Source organism: Panthera pardus, unplaced genomic scaffold, assembly GCF_024362965.1.
Source record: "Panthera pardus isolate Hobbes unplaced genomic scaffold, ASM2436296v1 HiC_scaffold_6, whole genome shotgun sequence".
NCBI classification, from domain to species: Eukaryota; Metazoa; Chordata; class Mammalia; order Carnivora; family Felidae; genus Panthera; species Panthera pardus.
The window spans coordinates 64,169,210-64,191,693 of NW_026526991.1; the positions used below are offsets into that span (position 1 = coordinate 64,169,210).

Consider the following 22,484-nt stretch of genomic DNA (forward strand, 5'->3'; position numbering starts at 1 on the left):
CAGTGTTCAGTTGTCGGCCCTCTTAGGAACTGGCTTGGCTGATGAGTCACCTTGCCTGAGGTCACACACACCCCTTCTCAGGTCGGTCAAGATCCAATGACTGGTGCATGCTGGGATATAAAGGCCTGGCTGCTCCCTTCCCCTAATTCTGAAGAGCTATCTCAGCTTCAAAGCTCTCTAGGGGGTCAGTTGAGGCCTTCCCGGAGACTGAATCCCAGTCCCACTTCTCCTCCCGCCCAATCCTGCTTCTTTCTCTTCCTTTACTTTCCACAGGTTGTAATCCCAGGAAGACTCCCTAATAAACCTCCTACATGCTAATCTCCATCTCAGGGTCTGCTTCCCAGGAAACCCAAACTGTGACAGAAGTCAAACTGCTAGAAATGAAATCATGTCTCTAGCCTTACTAGCTGTGTAGAGGTTATAAAGGACAGTAGGTTAACATGAGGTTTAAAGATATTAAAACATGTAAAATGCTTAGAAATGCACCTGGCACACAGTGGACACTCAATAAATGTTAGCTGTCACTATCATCATTGTTTTCCCCATTCACACCCGGTTAAAATATACAAATTTCTCTACATTATGAGAATTACTGATATTTATGAGCTGGAAAAGACCTTAGAGATCACCAAGTCTGACACTCTTAATTTCCAGATGATGAACATCAAATCTAAATAAGTAACTTAGTGACAAAACCAGAGTTCAGACCAGGTCTTCTGAACGCTTCCATCATTCTTGTTATCAGGCAAGACTGCCTCTCAATCTACATATACTTTGTAATTAAATGAAATTCACCAATTACTAAGTCCCTCCCCTTCACTTTCCTGCCAAAATTGAACCTCAGCTCTCTTCTGAAGAACACTACCTCTCCTATAGCTCTCTCCTTCCCTCATACCATAAACCTACAGATAGGGTGTGTGTTCCCTTTGCTTTTCATCAGTACTTCCAGACCACTGTCCCTTCAAAGTCCTCCCCTAAAAGCGTCCAACTTCAAGGCTCATAGCAACAGACCGTCCTTATGGCAGTCACGTCCCCTCATTTCTTTAAGACGTTAGCCTGCAGACCAACCTATTCTTTCTAATACTATTCCTGATATAATCTGTGGTATTCTCAATATGCAACATCCAGTAACCTTCCACACCCAGACCTCTTTTATTCTTCTCCAAAACCCTGTCTTCCACCCTCTTCAGCTACCTGCTCCTGTGGTCATACCCTACAAGGTTTCTAAACAGGCATTTGGGGCAGGACAATTCTTCCATGTGCAGGAATATCCTGTTCTCAAACTCAAGTATCTGTCTATCTGAGATATCACCTACTTCCAATTCATTACCTCTACTATTTGGACGCTCAACAATTCTTGGGACTCCACACGAACCTATAATCCATGAGCCTACTACTATTTTTTCCCCTGCTCTTCACCCTATAAAGTACCTACTTCCTTCCTTATACAGCTTCAATTTCATGGCCCAGCATTATAATCACTGTATCACGCACACCATCAATGCCCTTGTCTTTTCCTGCTTCATTGTAGTCCTTAACTAAATATCAACCCTGTTAACTCCCCTACTCTACACATGTAACCTGAATGCAAACCATACCTGAACTGGACTGGAGAAAAAATACACAACTGAATTTAACAGTCTCACTTTATCTTTTTTTTTTTTTAATTTTTTTTAACGTTTATTTATTTTTGAGACAGAGAGAGAGCATGAACGGGGGAGGGTCAGAGAGAGAGGGAGACACAGAATCTGAAACAGGCTCCAGGTTCTGAGCTGTCAGCACAGAGCCCGACGTGGGGCTCGAATCCACGAACTGTGAGATCGTGACCTGAGCTGAAGTCGGACGCTTAGCCGACTGAGCCACCCAGGCGCCCCTAACAGTCTCACTTTAAATTCATGATCAAACTTCAAGTGGACTGACGGAGTGCCTTGGCTGGTTAGGCGTCTGACTTCAGCTCAGGTCACGATCTCACAGTTTGTGGGTTCAAGCCCTTCATCAGGCTCTGTGCTGACAGCATAGAGCCTGGAGCCTGCTTCAGATTCTGTGTCTCCCTCTCTCTCTGCCCCTCCCCTACTCGTGCTCTGTCTCTCTGTCTGTCTCTCTCTCTCTCAAAAATAAACATTAAAAAAAAAAAACCCAAAAACTTCAAGTGGACTGTTAATGATCTCCAGCAATTCTGCTACATATCCGTAGTCCATTTACATTTCTCACTGTCCCAACAGACAGACTACTTCACATGTTCTCCTTGTTTCCTATCTTCTCAAAGCATTTTATTTCACTGAAAAACAAAGAAGTTATCAAAAGAAAACTTTCAGAGTATCTCATCCCCAATCTACCCACCTACCCTATATTTACTTTCTTTCTTACTATGAATGACGTACCTGTGCTCCTATAAAATAAATTTTTCCACCTGTAGACTAAATCTCGTTCCCTCTCCTTAAGGACTTCATCCCAAAATTGACTTCTCTTTCCTGTATCATCAAATTTTCCCCTTCTATTGCATCATTCACATCAGTGTACCAACAGACTGTTGGTATTCCTCCCATCTCAAAAAGTAGTAATAAAAGCAAAGCTCCCATGACCTACAAACCTCTCCAGCAACTTTATTTCTTAGCCCTCTCTGCAACAAAACTCCTCAAAGGAGTTGTCTATTCATTTTGTTGTCAATGAGTGTCCAATTCTTTTCTTCTTCTCTTTCTCCATGTTCTCTTGGATCTAATTAGATTTTTACCCCTCCCCCCCACTGAAATAGTTCTTAAGGCTGTCAATAAATTTCATGTTGCTAAATACAGTCAATTCTTACTATTTGTGGTAGTTACATTCTATAAAGTTGCATGTGCACAGAATTGGCAAATACTGAACCATTGCTCCAGAGGGAATATGGAGGTAGGTTCCTGCAAGCTCCTGGGCACCTTATTTGCATAAACTGGTCAACATATAACCAGTGTTCCTGTTTAAAGATACCTTTTTAGTATATATAATGTTAATCCATTAACACTGAACCCAAGAGCAGCAAAACTACAACTCATGCTTGAACGAAACTTATTTAACACATATATTTTCTCCATAAGGTACATCACAGCCTCCTTGCACTTAGACAACACCCAGTACAACTCCGGGAGGCCATTTCAAACAGCACAATCACCAACAAAAAGCAAAACAATGCAAAAAATATGGCACTAACTAGACTACAAAAAGAACTGTTTATAGTATGAGAGCTAAAATAAGACAAAGCACTGGCGTCTTGTTCGATGTCAGCTAGAATGGTGTGCATTAAATGACTCCATTTTTTCACCACTCTGGGCATGTATACTAATGATCACAGAAGTCCTGGATTGATTCCAGGGTTACTAATAAATTTTATCAAGTAGGCAAATCTGCAAATACAGAATCCTTGAATAATGAAGACTGACTGTGTAAGGGTTGCTTTTTATTCCTTATTCGACATGCTAGCAGCATTTTACATTAGACCATCGCCTTATTCTTGATTTCCAAGATTCTAATTTCTCTTGATTTTCCTCTTAACCTCACTGACCAACCTACCCCAGTCAAATCCACTGACCTCATCTATGAGTATACAAGACCCCCAGTAATCTCATCTAGTCCCATGACTTTAATTACACTTATGTTACAAAGATATTGTCCCACAGCTCTTGGATGCTCTGGTCTGTTTTTCCCCTATTTGTTTTCAGTGTGGATAATTCCTGCTGATCTATCTTTAAGTCCACTGATTCTTTCCTTGGCTATGTTAAATCTGCTAACAAGTAGTCCTAAAATATACTTCATCTATATCAAAATTTAATTTTAACATTTTCATTTGACCTTCATATACTTTTCATTCCTATGCTGAAATTTACCCTTATACATGTTGTCCACCTTTTCCACTAGAGCCTTTACTATGTTATTTACTGGTTTTTTTTTTTTTTTTTTTTTTTTTTTTTTGAGAGAGCAGGTACACGTGCATGAGCGAGCCGGGGAGTGGTAAAGAGAGGGAGAGAGAGAATCCCAAGCAGCCCCGATTCAGGGCTCAATCCCATGAGCTGAGAGATCATGACCTGAGCCAAAATCAAGAGCCAGATGCTTTAACCAACTGAGCCACCCAGGCGCCCCTATTCATTGGTATTTTTAAATTCACTGTCTGACAGTTCTGGTAACTATGTCATCCTCAGTCTATTGATTATTTTGATTCTTGAACAGTGGATTATTTTTTCTTATTTTTTGCATGTTTCATAATTTTTGTCTGAATGATGGACATCATGTATAAAACAACACAGACTGAGGAAACAGTATAAAAATGGGTATGGCTAAGTGCACCTGGGTGGCTCTGTCGGTTAAACAACCAACTTCGGCTCAGGTTATGATCTCCCAGTTCTTGAGATGGAGCCCCACACTGGGCTCTGTGCTCTCAGTGCAGACCCTCTGTCTCCCTCTCTCTCTGCCCCCCTCCCTTGCTCACTCGCTCCCTCAAAAATAAACAAACATTTAAAAAATGGGTATGGCTCTTCTTCTCCAACCTGTTAGTTGGGGGACTGAGGGGAAGGGTTGAGTCATCTATTCAGGGATTGGGCTGGGCTTGGATTTTGTTGTTAGGATTACCTTAAGTGCACTATCTGCTTCCAATTCCTCTAGTGCCACCTTCTGCTTAGGGTGGGAGCTGGTTTGCCCAGAGTGTTTTCTCAGTGTTCTCGCTCCACCCTCAGCTTTAGGTTTTCTCTGGGCACCTTCCCCAGAGACTCTCTCCACAGTCTTGCCCCTCCCCTGGGCAACTGCTGTTGCTTTTACTTGCTAGCAGGGAACAGGGAAGTTCTCCATTATCCTGGCTCGGTCTCAGGCAAGCCCTGTATCTCTGGGTCTCAGGGGTTGGGCTTTCTCCCAGTAGTAGGAAAACTAAAGGTCTTAAACCCAGAACAGTTTCCTCCCCTTCTCTCAAGGTTTATGGGTTTTGTTTTTTTTTTCCTTTCATTCCTCCTAGCCACAATGGAAAATGGAGTTTATCCCCTTCCCCCAGTGGCTTAAAGCTGTTTTCCACAGGGAGAAAAGGGTCCAGGCAGGCCCGTACCACCTAATGAGCGTTTCTGTGGCCTCCCTTGCTTTCCCCAATTTTTCTCAAGAGAAACCGTTGGGAGGACCTTGGAGAAACACCAACAGCTGGGGGTTATCTACCATGTATCTGCAGCTCTCAAAGATTCTATACTCTCATGCAGCCCACATTTAGGCTTTAGCAATTCATTAAAAACTTAGCTGAATTCTCCTTTCCCCTTGTATGACAGCCCTGTCTTCTTCCTGTGCTCCGTTACAGATTAGCCAGGCCTACACCCCACCTCTGATGGATCAAGAGAGATTATGACTTTGTACATTACAGCTCATTCTTATTTTAAGATGGAAGCAATACTCTTTTCAGCTTTCTGTATCCTAAGTGGAAGCCAGAAATCACTTTGTGAATTTAAATACAATCTATATACCCACAACTCCTAAATTTACATTTCTAGTCTGGACTTCTTCCCTAGACTCTGGACCATATATATCCAACTGCCTACTGGACAAATCTACACAAACTCTAAGGTAACCCCCATGATCCCCACCTCTTAGTATTCATGCCTTTGAATAATCCTTTCCCCTTGAGTGTGGGAGGGACCTGCAACTTGCTTCTAATCAACAGAATAAGGCAATGGGGTATCATTCCCGCGATTACATTACATTTTATGGCAAAGGAATGGAACATCGTTCCATTGATTATATTATATGGTATCATAAAAGACTGTCTTGCTAGCCGACTCATTCTCACCCTTCTGACACAGGTAAGGGAAGCAGGCTGCCATGCTGTGAACCGCATGGGGAGGGCCACCTGGCAGCAAATTGCAGATGACCTCTAAGATCTGAGCGTGGCTTCCAGCCAACAAAAAACTGAAGCTCTCAGTCCTACAGCTGCAACAAAATGAATTCTGCCAACAACCCGAGTGAACTTGGAAGTGATTCCTCTCCAGTCTAACCCACAGGTAAGAACCCAGCCCCAGCCAATACCAGAGTATGTAGCTAAGAAGTTTCTGACCTCACAGAAACTGTGAGATAATAAATGCTGTGTTCTTGTGAGCCATTAAACTTGTGGTAATTTGTTTTGCAGCACAGAAAACTAATATAGATAGTATCACCAACTTCACATGCCTAAAAGCCAAATTCCTGATTGCCAATATTACCTCCAAAAGAAAAAACATGCTCTAGTGTTGTCCATCTTAATTAAGTGGCAACTCCATTCCTCCAGTTATTCAAGCCCAAAACTACAGGGTCTATCTCAATTTCTTTTTTTTTCCTCCAAAATCCACACGTAATCCAAAAGTAAACACTGTTGGTTTCACAAGCAAATTATATCCACAATCTAACTTTATCTCACTACCACCACTGCTACCACTTTGGTTCAAGTCACTATCACCTCTCATGTGCATTATTACAACAGCCTCCTAAGCGGTTTTCCTGCTTCCACTCGACAGAGCAGCCAAAATGGTCCTACTAAAATATCAGTTAGATAACGTTTTTACTCAAAACACTCCAAAGGGTCCTCATCCTACCCAGATTAAAAGCCAAAAGACTTCCAGTGGCATACAAGGCCTACCTTATCTGACACTCCCCTTCCCACTCCAAACCTCTCTGCCTCGTCTTGTGTCATTCTCCCCTCGTTCATCTGCCACCACACCAGCCTCCGTGATGTTCCTTAACCGTGCCAAGTACATATCAGTCTCAGCATTTTACAACTGTTAGTCCATGTAACTGAAGAGTTATTTCTACTACTCTTCTCTGACCACTTTATATAAAAAGGCAAGTCCGCTTGTCCCCACCAGCTCCCTATCCCTCCTACCCTGTTTTATCAGTCTCCACAATACATACTATGAACTGATATCTGTTTTATTGCCTGTCTCCTCAAAATTAGAATGTAATTTCCATAAGAGCAGAGACCTCTGTTCACTGCGATACTACTGTATTAGATACTGTTTCCTTACAATATTTAGAGTCTAATCAAGTAGTCAAGCCACAAGAATTTGAACATACAGTCACGTTATTTTTCAAAATCACTACAAAATTACTTAATCACTTGGAAATGTACTTATTCTACAACACTATAAATATGCCTCTAAGGAAACTTGAAAAACATTCACATCTCCCCAAAATAACTGAAATACACACGTAAGCCAAGTGAATTTAAACATCTCTGTGGAGGGCGCTATTAACAGAAAGATAACTGAAAGACTCCATAACTATTTTTCCAGCACCATCTGGAGTAGATATAATTATTCCACACAGATGCAGCCAAATAATATAGAAGGAAACATCAAGCTGGAAGGATTAATAACCCTTTAGGGCCCTGGCTCTCAAAGGCTTTGGTCTAAAGACCCTTTAACACTCTTAAAAACTGAGGACCCCACAAAATTCTCATTTTATGGGCTTTTAATCTACTAACACTTACACTTAAATTAAAACAAGGGACACCTACAAGACTCAGTCGGTTAAGCATTCAACTCTTGATTTTGGCTCAGGTCATGATCTCACGGTTCATGAGATCGAGCCCATGTTGGGCTCCATGCTGACAGCACAGAGTCTGCTTGGGACTCTCTCTCCCCCTCTCTGTCCCTCCCTTGCTGTCTCTCGAAATAAATAAGTAAACAACAGCAAAAAAAAAAAAAAAAATCAAAAAATTTAAAAATATTTACCAGTTTATTTTAAAATAATATAAATCTATTACACGTTAATATGTTTTCATTTCTATAACTAAACTCCACCCCCCTAAATTAGTGAGAGAATAGTATTGTTTTATATTTCTGCAAATTACCTTAATGTTTGAGTTAATAGAAAACGGCTGAACTCTCTTAGCTGCTTCTACCTTAAATATGTTGCCATATGTTGTTTTGGATGAGATACATGAACAAAGTCTGGCCTCACACATACATGTAGTTGGAAAAAGGAAGTCTGTTTTAATAGTCTTTTCAGATAATTGTGGATATTCTTCGATACCACATTAAAACTCAACAGGTTGTTTGCAATGTACACTCTGAACGTTGCACTGCATATTCTGTTAACATTAAAATCCATTAGTCTACCTTGTACTTTGACCAAATCTTATACTCATGCATGATTTTGTACACAAGTTTGCAACTAAAAAGTCTATAACTACTGGAAAACTGTCAAGCTCACAATTGTAAATACAAGTTTTCCAAAATTCTAATTTTTGCTTGAAAATCCAAATCTTATCGCTGACAACAAATAGTTGTTTCCTTGAAATGGATCAGATGCATGGATCAGACAATTTGAAATTTGTAAAATGTCAATTCTATAATATGCATGCCTATCAACTGAAGTTCTCTTACGTATACATGCCTATTTTCCAGTTAAGCAGAAATATTTTCTATCTATCCATAATAAATCTATTGAATTAAAGATGGTTTGCCTCTTAAAACTATTCGTCTGTTTCAAGTTAGCTCAAAGAGCCAGTTAATTTTTCATTTTTCTCACACAGCAACAAAATCAGTCTGAAAAAAATCTAAACAATCATGCCCCATGTAAAATGAAATCTACTTCTTCAAGTTTTGAGAAGTATATACATATTAAAACAACACTAAATATACTTCACATGAAAGAAAATAAAACTGAGTGATCTTGACAGGATTTTTAAATCAAATCTACCTTCCTTCCATACATTTCAACATTTTACACTTCTTTCTGCTTGGTTCTTTTTATGAAATATTCCTAATTAGCTCAGTATTTTGGTTGGGAAAGGCCTTACCTGTTGAGCAATATGAGAAATATGAGCTCCCTGAACTGCAGAACCAGGTTGCGGTGCTGTCTCTGAAGTGTTACTCTTGTGGGAATCTTCCATAATCAACTATAAGAGGAAAAAAGTTAGTTAAAAGATGCTTCCTAACTTCATTTTCAAGAAATCCTAAGACATTTCTTTTCTAAACATGTACTTTTTCAGAGGAACAGACAAAGCTTTTCTATGCTGTGGGCTGAGCTCAATTTATCCAGACTCAATATGTTCTGACGCTCTGTTCTGTGTAGAAATCTAACTATAAGATCTCAAGAAATGGCAAATAAAAGTGCTATAGAATATGTATAACATACTGCATAGTTGTATAAAAACTGGCAACATGGATGTCTCCATAGAAGAGAATTGGTAGCTATGGAACAGTGATAGTAAAGACTTTACCCTGCATACTTTTTCATTTTTAAAATTTTGACCCACATGAACATGTTAAAATTTAATAAATGGCACATATACATGTAAATCATTGTGACTACATTTTCAAATGTTATCCCACTCAAGAAGTATGATAGTCTTCTGGGGTGCCTGGGTGACTCAGTCAAGTGTCTGACTTCGGCTCAAGTCATGATCTCATGGTTCATGGGTTTGAGACCTGAATCAGGCTCTGTGCTGGCAGCTCAGAGCCTGGAGCCTGCTTTGGATCCTGTGTCTTCCTCTCTCTGCCTGCTCACACTCTGTCTCTCTCTCAAAAATTAAATAAACCTTTTTTAAAGTTAAAAAAAAAAAAAAAAAAAAAAAAGAAGTATGATAGTCTTCCTATCCATGGACACAAGCATCCTTCTCCAGTCTAGGGAACAGTTTTCTCATTGCACACATACTTCTTTACAGAGAATTCACTGAGTAAAAGCTGAACTAAACAAGTAACACCATACCTAAGTAGGTTCTAAAGATCTAGATAATCGACTACAGGATATGCAGGCTTGGTAAGAACAAGAATGAATGGGTTATGAGAGATGGGATATGTCAAATGGGAAAAGAACCACTCAGAAAAAGACTGCTGGGGCGCCTGGGTGGATCAGTTGGTTAAGCGTCCAACTCTCGGTTTCAGCTCAGGTTCAGGAGTTTGAGTGCCGTGTCCGGCCCTGTGCTGACAGTGCGGAGCCCACTTGGGATTCTCTCTCACCCTCTCTCTCTCTGCCACTTCCCCACTGTGCTGTCTCTAAGTAAATGAAAACAAAAGTTGTAAACTTCCCCTATGTATAATTTTGTATCTTGTTCCCACTTATCACTAGTATTTTCTAGATTTTAAACTTTTTATTTAAAAAAAAAATTTTTTTTTAACGTTTATTTATTTTTGAGACAGAGAGAGACAGAGCACGAACGGGGGGAGGGTCAGAGAGAGGGAGACACAGAATCTAAAACAGGCTCCAGGCTCTGAACTGTCTGCACAGAGCCCAACACAGGGCTCGAACTCACGGACCGCGAGATCATGACCTGAGCCGAAGTCGGCCGCTTAACCAACTGAGCCACCCAGGCGCCCCTCTAGATTTTAAACTGAAACATATTTAGGGGCGCCTGGGTGGTTCAGTCAGTTGGGCACCTGACTTTGGCTCAGGTCATGATCTCACCATTCGTGGGTTCAAGCCCTGCATCGGGCTCTGTGCTGACAGCTCAGAGCCTGGAGCCTGCTTCAGATTTTGTGTCTGGCTCTCTCTCAGCCCCTCCCTTGTTTGCACTCTATGCCCCTTTCTCTAAAAAATAAAAATATTAATAAAAATTGAAAAGAAAACTGAAACATATTAAAGGCTACACAATATTCCATCCAGTGAATAGATACGATTCATAATTTTTTACCAAACAAGACAATATTGTGATTGATATCTTTGGTACATAAAGCTTTTCCACAATTAAAATTATTTCTATAGGATACATTCCAAAAAAGAGAATTGCCTGATCAAAGAGTTTGAATATTTAAAGTTTTCTGAAGGAATTACACTCTATCAGAACCACATGAAAAAGCAGATAGGTGAAAAACAATATATTGTTTTACATTTCTTTTAATTCTCTATTAGTTGTGTGAGATATCTGTTCATATTATCTGTCCATCCATCTACCAGATTTTAGTTTTTCTTTTTAGCCTATATTTCTTAATATAAATTTCATTCTATCACGTGGATATAAATATTTTTCCAATGTGATTTAACTACGATTACCTTAAAACTTTTAATTTTGGCAAATTCATCTATTCCTTCCTATGTTGTTTCTTCAACTGCTTTTAAGGTCACATACAGTCCCTTCTTTAGGAAGAGCATAGTGGTTTTTAATCTCCACGGATACAAGTGTATCTCCGCGGACTAAATATACAGACAGCATCAAAAATGGAATGATCTATTTTCTACATACTGCCTCTATTTTTTTAAGCATTTTATTTTTAAGTCATCTCTACACCCAACATGTGGCTCAAATTTACATCCCAAGATCAAAAGTGGTATGCTCTACTGACTGAGCCAGCCAGGCAGCCCTAAAATGCCTTTTTTAACACTCCATTTCAGAAGACGTAAGTTAGAATGCAGAAAAAAAATGTATAGTGCTAAAGCACTGAAAGAAACTATAAAAGATGTTTAAAAACCTTAAATTACTGGAAATGATACTTTTCTGTTTCACTGTGACTCACTGATTTTTCCTCCATAACAGTATCATTAAGAAACCCTCTCTCTAATGGAAACTAACACAATCAACAAAACACACATTTCCTACTAAAAACCACTACAGTCAGCAAATAAGATTTTGGACAATTATTACAACCACATTTCCTATGGAAAATAAGATAGCCTATTTTCTATAATTTTTTAAAGAGTAATCAACTAAGGGCACCTGGGTGGCTCAGTCAGTTGAGCATCCAACTCTTGGTTTTGGCTCTGGTCATGATCTCATGGTCTCCTGAGTTCAAGCCCCAGGTGGGCCGGGCACTGGCAGTGAGGAGCCTGTTTGAGATTCTCTCACCCTCACTCTCTGCCCCTCCCCCCACTCACAAGGTCTCTGTCTCTCTCAAAATAAACTTTAAAAAAAATGGGGCGCCTGGGTGGCTTGGCTCAGGTCATGATCTCACGGTTTGTGAGTTCGAGCCCCGCATTGGGCTCTCGCTGACAGCTCGGAGCCTGGAGCCTGCTTCGGATTCTGTGTCTCCCCCAATCTCTACCCCTCCCCTGCTCATGCTCTGTCTCTCTCTCTCAATAATAAATGTTAAAAAAATAAAATAAAAAAATAAAGAGGAGGGGCGCCTCGGTGGCTCAGTCGCTTGGGTGTCTGACTTCGGCTCAGGTCATGCATGATCTCACAGCTTGTGAATTCGAGCCCCGCATCGGGCTTTGCGCTGACAGCCCAGAGCCTGGAGCCTGCTTCGGATTCTGTGTCTCTCTCAGTGCTCCTCCCCCACTCATGCTCTGTCTCTCTCTCCTTCAAAAATAAACATTAAAAAAAAAAAAACCTTTATTTTTAATAAAAAAAATAAAGAGGAATCAACAAATCTTTTTTTTCCAAAATGAAAACAGCTTTATAGTTCCTCTCATTGTAAACAATACATACTGTATATGTTTAATATTAAGAGTATAATCTTTACTCACTTTTGAACTATTATTCCTAAAATTAAGGTTAAGATTAACCATCCGTTAAAATCTGGTTCCTCAACACAGAATAAACTGTATGTGTACAAAGGCATTTTGAAATGCTTTTTTGAAATTTTTTGAATTTTTTGAAATCAAAAGGCATTTTTGAAATGCTGAAAGTAGCCCCCAGCAGCAGATGGACGCTTAACATTAGACAAGGGTAAGTAGGGCAGAATCACAGGGGGGCAGTGAAACACAGTTTCAAAAGTGCCATCAATGGGAATGAATTTGGGGAACTGAAAAGGCAGCAGGCTGTGATCTTGCTGACGTATAAAGAACGTAAGAGGGACGCCTGGGTGGCTCAGTCGGTTAAGCGCCCGACTTCGGCTCAGGTCATGATCTCGCAGTTTGTGAGTTGGAGCCCGTGTCGGGCTCTGTGCTGACAGCTCGGAGCCCGGAGCCTGCTTTGGATTCCGTGTCTCCCCTTCTCTCTGGCCCTCCCACGCTCATGCTCTGTCTCTCTCTCTCAACAATAAACGTTTAAAAAAAAATGTAAGTAAAAAGCAGGGTACTTTTAAGAAAATCTGCAAAGAAAGGAATATTATGCACTAGGCACTAAACTAACAGCTTTTTAAAGTATCATTTCCTGAATGCCCTATTTGAGAGATAAGTAAATTGAGGCTCAAGGAAACTATCATTTACTATGGATGTCATGGTAAGATGTGAATACAAGACCTGAAACCATAACTATTTAATCCAAAACCCATGGAGGTTTTTTTGTTTTGTTTTTTACTCCACACTGCCCCTCTTCCTCTCACATTGTCAATCTGTCCATCTGGCAAACACCTACTCTTTTCAAGTTTCATCTCAAACATTATGTTCCTAACTGCTCCAGGTCCTTTCTTCCTACTTCACTGTGCCCTGCGGTTATTTCTAACGAGGTTACTTAACACTGGGAATTCTGTTTATTGGCATGTCTGATTCCCCCAGTCTTAAGGTGCCTAAGGACAGGGCCTGTATCCTGTGAATGCGTGCTCTACCCAGCAGAGACCCTCATGTATGCAGTAAACAATAAACATCAACAAATACAGTTAATAATCTCATTTGATGAATGAAGAGGGTCTCAGCTTCCTCACCTATAGAGAATATTGAACTATGATAAGCTTGAGGGCAAAAAGGCTCTTGCTCGACATCTCCACAAGTGAATTCATGATCTCCCCTCAAAACTGTTCCTATTAGTCATACTGCATTTCTTTCAGATCTTCAAATGTGTCTGCCTTGCTTTCTCTCACCTTCAGACTTTCACACATGCCATTCCCTCTGCCAGAAGACACTCCTTTTCTTCTCTTCATGTGGCCTACTCCTTTGAGTTATTTATTCTTCCAAGCAAACTTTCATTACTCCCTCAGACAAGTCTAGAAGCTCTGGCTGCCTCCCCATAGAACACGTTACCCCCTCTGCTCATGGCACTTATCCCAGTACTGTAACGGCCTGTTTTCTGAACAGCACCAGAATGCAAGCTCTAGGGAGCTAAGGACCATATCCTGTCCCAACACAGCACTAATACCTTGCATATTTATTAAACGTGAATAAATCAATGTCTTTAGTTGGGGTTTATCTAGCTATAGATGAAAATAATGGTTAAAGAAATATATTTAGGGATGCCTGGGTGGCTCAGTAGGCTAAGCATCGGACTCCTGATTTCGGCTCTGCACTGACAGCATGGAGCCAGCTTGGGATCCTCTGTCTCCCTCCCTGTCTCTGCTCCTCCCCTGCTCGCTCGCTCTCTCTCTCTCAAAAATGAATAAACATTAAAAAAAATACATATTCAGACAATTACTTCAACTTAGCTTTAGACTCAGGACAACTCAGACACAAGAAAACATCCTACTGTTAATTCATTATAATTAAGTAGGATGATATGTGAAGAAAAAGCATGTTTAGACGGGACTACCACCTACTGGTGACATAACAGTACTGTACAGATGTATACATCTGTATACATCACAGACCAAACAGAACCTCAAAGGATTAACTACAAATCATAGAACAAACACATTCAGCGTTAGGACAACAGTACTGATTCCAGCTGGGACACCGAGGTAACTGCACATTATAAACTCCATCGGAAAAGGAGCATTTTAATGAACCTGCTTATTTCTGCCGGTAATGAAATTCTCAAGACAAAATGCATTTTGCAACCTAAACCTAACATACAGACTCTTATCACAGCCCAGGTCAGTCTGACAAAGATGCTTGCCAAAACTATGCTGAAAAAGCCTCAGAAGGGTATTCTCAAGGAGTAGTACAGCTATCCCCCTGCTTACTGAAAATGTGTGTTCCATCACTTCACTTTTACAAAAAACCCACACTAATACCGGATTTCGCTAACCAAAAGAAATCCGAAGAAAGAGGATTTTCACTTTCAGGGAAAAAAGAAGAAAAGCGAAAACACCATTCAGTGTGTGTTTCGCAGCCTTCCCCCAGAACTACACCCAGCATCTCATGTCCGTGGCTTTGAACTCTTGTCTGTGAGCATCCAGACTTTACCTCGATTTACTTTGTTAGTAAGACGTGTCCTAAGGGAGCAGAAAAGCCTGAGAGATTCTTTTCCGGGTCTGGAACCACTGAAAAAAATTTCCGCATACATTCATGGTAATTGCTTCTTGGCTTTAGGCCACTTCTCCCTGAAGGACAGGTTTCATGAAGGAATGCTCTGATAGCTGAGGCAACCGGTACTAGCCCACTGCTCCTCAAAAGCTAACCAAATAACCATCATTTAACACGGACAATATAATTTTAGAGCAGATTACGCTGCACGCTCCACCGTGTAGCTGATGCCGGGAGGTCTCATGCTTTTGTTTTTTGCGAGAAAGGAGAAAATCAAAAGGACCGTTTCCTCGCTTTGATCCTGCCTAAAGATAAAAAGAGGAGCTTCTATCACCCCACACCCTCCTTCTCGCTCATCAGCTCCACCTTTCCGCTACCGTTTCGTCCGTCTGTGTCATTACTGTACCCCACTCAACTGTAAGCTCCCCGAAGGCAAGGGCGGTTTCTGGAACCCTCCACCGCCAGCGGCTGGGCCTTGCACGCCGAGGGCGCCCGGAGCGCTCTGGGGGATCCCTGGCGGACCTAAACCGGTCCCGGGCAGCTGGGCGGAAAACGCTCGGAGGCCAAGGCCACGCTGCCCTCCGCGCCCCATTCCTAGACCTGCGACGGAGGGCGCTCGCCTAGGGCCGCAGAGGGGCCGCTTCAGACGCGAAAGCCACCCCCGGCGGGAGGTCTCCGGTTTTATTTTGGCTGAGGGGTGGGGGCCAAAGGGAGACTGACGACTGAAGGGGAAACAGCCGGGCGAACAGGAGAACCGGAAGCGCGCTCGGCGCGGGGACAGCGGGCAGCCCCTCCCCCTTCCGCCGCGCGCCCTCCGCGCCCCTCCCCCACCGCGGCCGCCGCGCGCGACCCCCACCCGGCGCGAGACCCGACGCGGCGTCCCCTCCGACGCCTAGTCCCCGCGCCCTGCCGCTGCCCAGGGACACGGGAACGCGTCGCACCCCCGCCCCCTGCTTACCTGTGGCTGCCGCCTCGCCGCTGTCCGGGGCGGGAACTTCCACTCCCCCCTCCCAGGTGGATCCGAAATTCTCTACCCACTTCTCCACGCCCTCACGCGGCGGGGTATGTGCCTCTCCCAGGGATTAGGCGGAGCGGGGAGAATCTGTGTCACTTAACAGCCAACTGTCCTAGGCTACCGTTTCCTCGGCAGTCAGGGCCGCCACTGGCGGCATGATCTACACCAGGCCGGGGGCGGGGTAGGAGAGGGGGGCAAAACTGAGTAGTTGAGCGTGGGGGGTGAAGTTAAGGCGGTCCCTCCGCGCGGGCCGCCGTCCTACGTCACCGCGTTGCTCACGTGACGCGCCGCCATCTTGTGCCGGGTTTCTTCCGAAAACCTGGCGCACTTCCGGAAGGTGCTACTCCGGCGATAGTTGGCAAAGGTTTCCCGGAGTCGTTTTTCGCTTCAGGAAGTCTGCCTTCACTCCTCCCTCACCTCTGTTTTCGGAGACCCGCGACAGCTTGCTGGTGTCGGAAGGCCGCTCGGTACGGGGCCGCTCTCATCGATTCGAAGCGTCGTTCTGAGCTCAGCTGCTGCTTGGTCTGGGTTGGGTGATCGGGTCCCGAACGGTCGTCCTTGGCCTTGATCCACACCTCACCTGTCCGGGTCTTGTAGAGAGAAGTGACTTGACGCGTGGAGGTTTGCCCTCCTCATCTTCTCGTAGTTTACCCGGACTCTTTTTCTTTCTTTCTTTCTTTTTTAACGTCTATTTTTGAGACAGAGACAGAGCATGAACGGGGAAGGGGCAGAGAGAGGGAGACACAGAATCGGAAGCAGGCTCCAGGTTCTGAGCCATCAGCCCAGAGCCTGACGCGGGGCTCGAACTCGCGAACCGCGAGATCGTGACCTGAGCTGAAGTCGGACGCTTAATGGACTGAGCCACCCAGGCGCCCCTCCCCGGACTCTTTTTAACCCCAATTGCGTTGAGCTGCATCCTTTATCCCATTCGAAAGGATTTTCTCCAAAGACTGGTTGCACACGCACACACACGCACCCACGATGCCGGCAGGGTGTTTTGAGCGCCACTTCGCGTGGCACCTGAAACGGATTTACCACAGCTGTTAGAAGGGAGCGTTGTAAAATGTTACGCCGTCGTTTTAATGCATTACAAAAACTTAAAAATATTCTCAAATGTGTCTACCTTTCTGGAGAAGGGATTATGCATTGTTCTGATTTGTCTCTTTATCCGTTTCCTTGCAAAATACTACTTTATGGCTTTATTGTGATAACAGACAACAAATGATACATCTTTTAGTGTGTGCTTGACAAAAGTCCTGGGATGTTCTGGAGTTTTACTAGTTTGAGATCTCCACGACGTAGGAAACTGATTTAGTGGATAGAGCCCGTCCTGGTTTTGACCTTCAAGACTAGATAATGTGATTTAAAACTCGAGAGTTACTCTGCCAGACACTTCAAAGAGTTCACTAACGTTTCGCTAATGCCTTTCATTCAGCAAACATTGTTGACTACCCATTATAACTTAAAAACAGGTGTCTGCCCTTATTTTAGACTTTTGATTAGGCAAATTACCCAAATCTCTCTAAGCTTATCTTCCTGTTATCAAAATTGGGGAAAATATAATATTCAAGCCTTGTTCCAGAATTGTTCAAAGAATCAAAAGGTCATCTACCATAGAAAAGCAAAGTGTCCTGTAAAAGTAAGGAACCATGAAGAGGTTCTCAGACATCAGCCTTTCCTGATTAACAAAACCCAGCGCCCGTCATTCTTGAATCCAGAATATTAAAGTCTAGAAAGCTGGCTGTAAGTTTACTGTTCTGTGTTGGCTGTTTCTTCTTTGAACTCAGAATGCCTAACAAATGCTGATTGGCAAAAGGGGGTGGATGGACTGAAAAAATGTTACCATAAAAACAAACTTAAGTTGTACACAAACCTTCAAACTGTGCATGGATGGACTGATCCACTTCAGCTCCTCTTCCACTTGTAAAGCATCTTAAGCTTAGATACTATGTTGTGCAACGTGCCGCTCACAAGTATTTCCACCACACTTGTTTCTCATGGAAGTGCCACCTGCTGTACCTACCACTGCTCTGAACTTTGAGAAATAACTGCAGATGAAGAAAAAAAGAAGGCTTGGTTACGCCACACACGGTACTGAGTAGTAAGAATTTATAAACCAGATGGACAGGTCTTTGACTTTAGAAGTTAGGAAGTAAAGTGAAATAAAATAACCTAACACTCAAGAGCCAAAGGCAATTGTCCAAAATAAACTGGTCAGGGGCACCTGGGTGCCTTAGTCAGTTAAGCGTCCCACTTCAGCTCAGGTTCATGATCTCACAGTTTGTGAGTTCGAGCCCCACATCAGGCTCTGTGCTGACAGCTCAGAGCCTGGACCCTGCTTCACATTCTGTGTCTCCTCTCTCTGCCCGTCCCCGGCTTACACTCTGTCTCTCTCTCTCTCTCAAAAAGGAAAATGTTAAAATTTTTTTTGAACGTTGGGTGGCAGTTTAATTTTTTTTTTTTTTTTTTTAGTGTTTTTATTTATTTTTGAGACAGAGATAGACAGGGCATGAGCAGGGGAGGGGCAGAGAGGGAGATACAGAATCCAAAGCAGGCTCTAGGCCCCGAGCTGTCAGCACAGAGCCTGACTCGGGGCTCAAACTCACAGACCATGAGATCGTGACCTGAGCTGAAGTCGCTCGCTCAACCGACTGAGCCACCCAGGCGTCCCATAAAATGTTAAAAATTTTTACATAAACTGGTCAAGCCAGTGGTGGCACCTCTTCGGCTCTTCTGGTGCACTGTTTTCTATTAAGAGGGAGAGACATTATATTATAAGGAGATGGGTTTAGTAATACTACCTGTCCCGTAAAGTTTTGTAGATTAAATGAGTTTAATAAATGTAAAATTAGAGCCACTCCGGGCACACAGGAAACAGTAAATAAATGTTGGATGTTAATATGGAAAATGCTGCGGTGTAACTATGGAAATTTAGTTAAAAACCATTAAGGGGACACACACCTTGAGAAGCTTCATTGGTTAGCAAAAGGATGGAGCTGGAGTAGAGGACTTGAGAGCCATGAAACAGTGTTTGGAACAATCCACCTCTCAAAAGGCAGAAATTACAAAAGCTAGTAGATGTAGGCTTTATGGTCTAAGCAATAGGCTTGTTTCTGTCTTCTTTTGTGTTTTGTCCTTTTTCAATACTCAAGGCTAAACACACAGGAAAACCTAACCCCCTGCAGGGGGTTGTAGTTCCTACAACCATACTATTTCAGATAAATCAGCCCTGAAACTGTTTGCTGCTTCATGTTAACTGTGCTTGAACTGAACATCTAGAACTAGTCTATGAGCCCTGAGAGTGGTGGACAACTATCCCTCTTACTTTTTATGGAAACTTCTCACAGTCAAATCTATCTTACCAATAATGGGCACCTGACCCAAGCTGGCCATCAGAGTCTCCCCTGTGGAACTTGTCTTTGGCCAAAAATTAATCTTTCTCTAGGTAAATGGACCTAACGCTTGGGAGCTCTGTAATGAGCCTCTTCCATCTGTGAACAATGCAGAGCTAAGAGAGCGAACCAGTGGCTTTCTAGGCCCCAGTTCTAGAACTTGCCTGAGATACAGCTGCCTGCTCCAGCCCTTAGGTTCCACAAGCCATCCTTTGTCCTTGAAATGAATAGCACTTTTCTACTTAAGCTAGTTTACTCTGGTTGCTGTTCTTTCTAGAGTCCTATCTAATACACCTGGGTGCAAGAGAAAGAATTTCCTTGTGACTTCGTCCCCTTCTCTGCACCCCATCACCTTACTCCACGCTGTCATCACTTCTTGCATTATGTATTGTGATGGCCTCCTAGCTGGTGCCACTAGTAAAAGCTTATAACGGCTAAGAATTGGTTATTGTTGTGTAGTTGGATTGTATAAGCAAACTATTTACCTTCAAGATTATTACTAACCAGTTGCAGCAAGTCAGCTTGGAACTGAAGTTCAGCTTATTGGAGGAACCTTCTTTATGTCGGTCACAGCAGCCTGCGTCATGAGCCTTTGTAAGCCCCTTGGTAGTGACACCGAGTGGTGCTATGAGTCATATCTTAACCCCCCCTCAGAAAAATGTGTTCACTTGCGAACAAATCCCTGGCCCTTCTAGGATGGAAGAAGCCTAGTGTTATCAACTCCTGAAGAAATAGTGTCCTATTATTTCAGTATTGGTTCGTGTCAATGTTTAGTTGAAGATTCAGAGACAGCAGTAGCTAAATAGGCCTTGGTAAGTGGGAGTCCATACCACTGGGCCCCAATATAGTCTCTACCTCTGCCACTGTGGCTACTCCATACATGTGCCCATTGTGCCGATTCTGACATGCTCAATGGCTGGCTGACATCAACCGGCCAGGTCACGTGTTTATTTGGACGTTCAGTGTCTTGCCCACGGTGGATGCTTTTTAGTGGGCGTTGACATGTGATGCAGAGACCTGTACCCCAGACCTTATTGTATCCAGTCTTCCAGTCTTTTTCCTTTCGAGACACTGACCAACTGGCCAGGCCATTTGCCACTGCCCATGAGTCCGTTTATATTCTTACATAGTACACAGAATGGGTGATCATTTTAAAATCTGCCCATTAGATACATTTCCCTTGCAACAGAATGGCCATCACCCACCCATAGATCAAATTTGTACTCTTCCCCTAGGCTCCATTACAGCCATAGGTAGGTGCAACTGTAGTGTGAAACGTGGGTTTCTGGGGCGCCTGCTCCTGCAGATTGCTTGTGTCCTCTGATCCTGCTTAGGCTTGATGTCACGTGTGACATTTCCTTCTTATGATGGATTGGTGCTGGGCCCATCTGACTTTATGACTTGCTGTGTCTGACAGAATCCAGTCAGTGATGGACAGTTCCAGACGCGTGGTCACCTGGTGTCCCCTGGGCAAGTTTTCCGTCTCTTACCATGGCCCAGTAGCACACTCCGCTACAACTGGCGTGTTCTTGCTCCAGAGTTTCCACTGGATCTCGCCATCAACTACGCACCATTTCTTTTTCCACGACTGTCGCCTTCACCTCCATTGGTCTGCCGTATCATCAGCTCCAAAGCTATATACTTAAAGCTGTCACCTGATGTATTGTGCACAGCAGTATTACCAGGGATGGCATGCATGTCTCCACCACCTGAAGAGGCCTAGCCAGGGCCGTGTTTCCTTCTTTGAGAAAGGGCACGTAAGATCCATTCATTTGGTGCTGCTGCTGCTGCTGCTGTTGTTGTTAAGTAAGCTACGCCCAACATGGGACTTGAACTCATGTCCCCGAGATCAAGAAGTGCGTGCTCTATTGACTGAGCCAGCCAGGTGCCTCAGTAATTTGTTTCTATGTCAGGAGATACGTCAGCGTGCCCCTGATTGCTAGACCTCTGACTCTTCATAGTTTAATTTCCCATCCTCGGGATCTCCTGCAGTTTACCAAGACCTTCAGTGTACTAATTACATCTTGTTCCATCATGTAACATAACCCTGGGATAAAACTATACATGTATATTCTTATCCCTTCTACATGAATGTGAACTCCTTCTGATTCCCCTTTCTAAAAACTTTTAAAACACCAAGGGGCGCCTGGATGGTTCAGTCGGTTGGGCGTCCGACTTCAACTCAGCTCATGATCTCACGGTTTGTGAGTTCGAGCCCCGAGTCGGGCTCTGTGTTGACAGCTCGGAGCCTGGAGCCTGCTTCCCATTCTGTGTCTCCCTCTCTCTCTGCCCCTCCCCTGCTCATGCTCTGTCTCTCTCTTATCTTTCAATAATGAACAAACGTTAAAAAGTTTTTTTTAACTTTTAAAACACCGAGATATAATTGCCATGTAAAATTATATTAGTTTCAGATGTACAACATCATGATTTGATATGTATGTATTGCAAAACAATCACCACAGTAAGTCACAATAGTTAGCATCCATCTTCACGCATACAATTTTTTTCCTAGTGAGGAGAATGGACTGGAATGGAAAAGGACATATTTGTCAGTCAATGGCTACGTACTGTGTACCTGAGACCGTATTAATCTGATCTAGCAAAGGTATCAGACTGGGTACAACGGCTACAGCTGAGGCTACTATTTGGTTAAGCTTGCCCTGGTAAACTGCCATCCTCCAGGAATCTGTAGAACCAGACTGGTATACACCAGACCAGGGACCATTACCTCTGAATCCTGACACACTTACAGGTGGCACTCATCTCCCCACTCCCCCCTGAGATGCAACATTAATATCGTTATTGATTTATTATTTGGCTGGGTCAGGCCCAGAGGCTTCTCCGTTTCTGGACTTATGATTCGATTCCATTGATTGATAGGTCTATCCTTTGGCCGGTACCCTAGCTTCGTAGTAGGTTTTGAGATATGGAAGTGTGAGTACTCCAACTTTGCTCTTTTTCAAAATTGTTTTGACTTTTCTGAATCCCTTGCACTTCCATATGAATTTTAGGATCAGCGTATCCCCTTCTGCAAAATAGGCATCTGGGGTTTGGATAGAGATTGTGTTGAATCTCTGGATCAATCTGCGGAGAATTGCCATCCTAACAATTTA

The 22,484-nt window shown here is 43.0% G+C and overlaps 1 protein-coding gene across 12 annotated transcripts in view; it reads right to left on the bottom strand.

Moving 5' to 3' along the window:
• Positions 1–16,396, bottom strand: part of ATF1 (activating transcription factor 1) — a 118,155-nt gene extending 101,759 nt beyond the window's left edge. For 2 of the 12 annotated variants that reach the window (XR_002072446.2, XM_019419349.2), the window contains exons 1-2: positions 15,923–16,225; positions 8,771–8,869 (exon numbers count right to left, since the gene is read on the bottom strand). Coding sequence is in view for 10 of the 12 variants with exons in the window: in XM_019419349.2 (XP_019274894.2) it covers positions 8,771–8,863 (93 nt within the window). In the remaining 2 variants the exon portion in view is untranslated. The other 10 variants (XM_053895808.1, XM_053895812.1, XM_053895809.1 and 7 more) reach the window with 9 other exon arrangements.
• Positions 16,397–22,484: the final 6,088 nt, after the last annotated feature.